This window comes from Lepus europaeus, chromosome 8, assembly GCF_033115175.1.
Source record: "Lepus europaeus isolate LE1 chromosome 8, mLepTim1.pri, whole genome shotgun sequence".
Taxonomy (NCBI): domain Eukaryota; kingdom Metazoa; phylum Chordata; class Mammalia; order Lagomorpha; family Leporidae; genus Lepus; species Lepus europaeus.
Window position 1 is genome coordinate 129,244,088 of NC_084834.1, and position 3,707 is coordinate 129,247,794.

Genomic DNA, 3,707 nt, shown 5'->3' on the forward strand with positions numbered 1-3,707 from the left:
TAAAGAGAGATCCCACCCCTGGCTGACAAGCACAGCCACGAGCCGTGGACTCATCTAGTCACACTCCGGTGACTTCAGACGGGAACGGGAACAGGAACGGGTTGAATTCAGAGTCCTCGTCGTGCACCTTATCCTTACGAACATCAGTTCTCTCTGCGCACTGGAGAAGCAAGATGCTCCAACAGGGAAAGACGGCGCATCGATGTCACGCTGCGCCCTGCAGAAACTGCCGTCTCCCGTTCGCTCTGACAGGGCACTCCGCGACTCACAGGCGAGTGCCCATTACCCCGCACTACCTTAGCCACGGCTTGCCCCGCCCCCCGCCCCGTGGTGGGTTCCTGGCCCTGCCCATTGTCACTCTGCCTGCTCCCTCACAGTGATGCCTGCGGAATTAATCTGCCTGGTCAGTGTTACGTAACACACATTCAGACCATCGAACGGGCAGTGTGTCCTTAACACGGCAGAGAAAGGACCTGGCCGCCTTCTCCCGGCAGCTCACTCGCAGCTAAAAGCTGGAGGCAGCTGGCCACGGGCTGGCCAGGGCTCTCCTCTGGGCAGTCTCTCCTGCCCCACCGCCAAGGGCTGGCCCTTCCCACACTGTGGATCATGGCCGTCACAGCCCAGGATCCGGGGCGCCCTGGACCCGAGACCGCTGGTCCATTCGGGGTGCGCGGCTGCCACCTGGGGTGCGAGCCCGTCCAAGCCTCTCTGGCCGAGAAATCACCCTGGCACACGAGAGTGACCTTCAGTACTGGAACTGCTGCTTGTGGCACGGGGCCAGCCGAACTGCAGCTTCACTCATCTGTGCTAATTTTAAACCTCAAGCTAAAAAAATAAAAATCCAAAAACTTAAAAGCGACATCTCCTCCTTGGTCCACCCACAGTCGCACCGGCCTGCTGGAAGGGCACAGCTCAGGCGCAGGGCTCCGGCCACCCCCCAGCCACGACCAGGCGCACCCCCGTGCCCCTGCAGCCCGGTCTCCCCCCCCCACCCCCGGAGTAGCTCGTCCCCAGGGAGCTGCTCGCAAACACATGGCCCATGGCCCCAGCGACCCAGTGAAGCAAAGCGAAGCAAAAACAAAACAAAACCGAAAAACACGGAGCGGGGCGGGGTCCGAGGAGGCTTCCGCCGCCTTCCCAGCGACCAGAGGCCCGGCTTGAGACGCTCGCCCTCGGCTTTCCACCTGCGACCTCCGCCCACTGCCCTAGGCCGTGCCCTGCTCGCCGCGCTCCGGCGGCTCGGGCAGGTTCAGCACGAACGGGAGGAGCACGCCGCGGGAGTCCGGAGGGGCCCCGAGCGGCTCGGGCTCGAAGCTGCCGCCCGCGTCCGCGTCGCCGTCCGGCGGGGGCACGAAGCGCCAGGTGCCCGCGCGGCCCACGCAGTAGATGGCCCCGTCGAGCGCGGCGCAGCGGAAGGGCTGCAGGCCGGCGGCGCCCGGGGGCCGCAGCTGCGAGGCGCAGGCGCTCCACTGCTTGGCCAGGCAATGGTAGCGGGAGACGCTGACGCCCGCGCCCGGGCCCGCAGCCGCCGCCGCCGCCGGCCCGTCGCCGCGCGCCCCGCGCAGGTCGAAGCGGTAGAGGAAGCCGTCGAGGGCCACCATGTCGGCCGAGCGCTCGCGGCTGCTGCTGCACGGGCACTCCTGCCACTCGTCGCGCCGCGGGTCATACTTGAGCAGCCGGTAGAACAGCGAGCCCCCCGACACGTAGATCTCGCCGTTGCAGGTCGCGGCCTCGTGCGCCACGGCGAAGGCGCCGCGGGGCAGCGGGGCCACGGCGGCCCAGCGGTCGGCGCGCGGGTCGTAGCGCTCCACGCTCAGCAGGCACTCGCCGCCCACGGCGTACAGGTAGCCGTCCAGGGCCAGCAGCTGCAGCTGCGAGCGCGCCTGGCGCAGCGGGCGCACGGCGCTCCAGCGGTCGGTGGCCGGGTTGTAGCAGAAGACCTGGTCGGACGGGCGCGCGCGGCCGTCGGGGCCCGCGGGCGCCACGCCGCCGGCCACGAAGAGGTAGTTGTAGAGCACACAGAGGCCGCAGCCGCGCGCCGGCGCGCCCTCGGGCAGCCGCGTGAGCTCGCGCCAGCCCTCCGCCGCCTGGAAGCAGTAGACGGCCGCGTCCGCGCGCGCGCCCGCCTCCCCGGAGGGGCTCTGCGGCCGGCTGCCCGCGCGCTCGCCGGCCGGCCCCAGCGCCGCGGCCAGCAGGCGCGCGCGGCCGGAGCGCAGGCGGCGGCGCAGCAGCAGGTCGCGCTCGGCGCCGGACAGGCGCCCGAACACGGCGGGCTCGCGCAGCACCTCCAGGTAGTGGTCGCTCATGAAGCGGTAGGCGGCGTCGCGCAGCTCGCTCAGCCGCTGCCGCTTGGCCGCGCTCAGCACCTCGAAGCAGTTGGCCAGGCTCAGCTGCGGCGCCACGGCGTCGGTGGCGCGCTGCGCGGCGCCGGGCAGCTGCAGGCGGCGCGCGCCGGCCAGCACTTCGGCCACGTTGTCGGGCCGCACGCCCGCCATGCGCCCGCTGTACGCGTCGGCCAGCAGCAGCCGCAGCGCCGCGAAGCTCACGCCCTGCACCCGCAACACGTCCCGCGACGCGCGCGCGCGGAAGTAGTCGCTGCGCGCCGCCAGCACCGCCTTGTGTGCTCGCAGCCGGCGGCCGGACACCTCGAGGACCAGGTCGGGCTCCCCGTGCGCGGTCCCGACGCCGGGAGGCAGGGGCGCCAGCTCTCCGGGCTCCTCGGGGGTCGCGGGCTCCTCCAGGGACCCGGGCTCCTCCGGGGATGCGGGCTCCTCCAGGGACCCGGGCTCCTCGGGGGTCGCGGGCTCCTCCGGGAACGCGAGCTCCTCCAGGGACGCGGGCTCCTCCGGGGACGCGCGCTGCTCCAGGGACGCGGGCTCCTCCGGGGACGCGGCCTCTTCCGGGGACGCGCGCTGCTCCGAGGACGTGGGCTCCTCCGGGGACGCGCGCTCCTCCGGGGCCCCGGCGCCCGCGCCGCTGACCTTGCACTGCGTCTCCACTACCCGCTGGCCGCTGCGCCGCGGGGGCGGGGAGGCCGCCGTGCACTCCGCCGCGGAGGCGCGAGACTGCGGCGGGGAGCCGTCCCCAGAGCTGAAGCACAGGGATGCGCCGAGGCTGCAGGGTGTCTGCGCCGCGTCCGGCGCGCGCGGGCTGCCCTCACCCGCGGCGCCAGGGGCGGCTCCGGGCTCGGCCGCGCCGACAGGGTCGTCCCCCGGGCGGAGCACGCAGGCGGCCCCCGAGGGCTCCATGGGAGCGCCGCAGCCCCCAGGTCTGCGCGAGGTCTAGCGCGGCGCGCGGGCGGGTTCCGCTGCCTCCCCGGCCTGGCTTCTGCCGCGTCCCGCGGGGAGGGCGGGGCCAGCTCGCCCTGAACTTGCGACCCGCAGCGGCTTCGGCGGCCTGTGCCGCCTGGGTCCCGCTGGATCAGCCGTGGCCTCCGCGCAGCGCCGCCCCTGCAGGCCTTGGCGGGGTGCAGCTGGCTGCGTGGTTAGCCGGGCAGGTGGGCGGGGGGCGCGCGGCCACGGCGCGCATCCGAGCGGCGCTCCCGGCTCCTGCGGCGCCTCCCTGGGGCACTTGGGTACTCCCGGCTCCCTGTTTGGAGAGAGAAGGAGAGAGGCTGTCAGAGTGTGCGTTTTTCAGCGCGGCTGCCTTGTGCTGGTGGCGTCGGGCGCGCTTCCCTGCTTGGTGTTTGGATCTCAGAGTTTAGCCCT

General features: G+C 72.7%; 1 protein-coding gene across 1 annotated transcript; it reads right to left on the reverse strand.

Annotated features, from left to right (window-relative positions):
• Positions 1 to 1,205: 1,205 nt before the first annotated feature.
• On the reverse strand, positions 1,206 to 3,248 carry KBTBD11 (kelch repeat and BTB domain containing 11). Its single transcript, XM_062198981.1, has 2 exons — positions 2,973 to 3,248; positions 1,206 to 2,858 (listed from the first exon to the last, which is right to left on the reverse strand). The coding sequence occupies exons 1-2, from the start codon at positions 3,246 to 3,248 to the stop codon at positions 1,206 to 1,208; spliced, it is 1,929 nt and encodes a 642-aa protein (XP_062054965.1).
• Between the last annotated feature and the right edge of the window lie 459 nt (positions 3,249 to 3,707).

Bases quoted from the DNA above. Each gene is read 5' to 3' on its own strand.
- KBTBD11 (XM_062198981.1), bottom strand. From the start codon at position 3,248: ATGGAGCCCTCGGGGGCCGCCTGCGTGCTCCGCCCGGGGGACGACCCT. The intron at 2,859-2,972 runs GCGGGCGCCGGG...TCCCTGGAGCAG, and splicing joins CGCAGTGCAAGGTCAGCGGC to CGCGCGTCCCCGGAGGAGCC.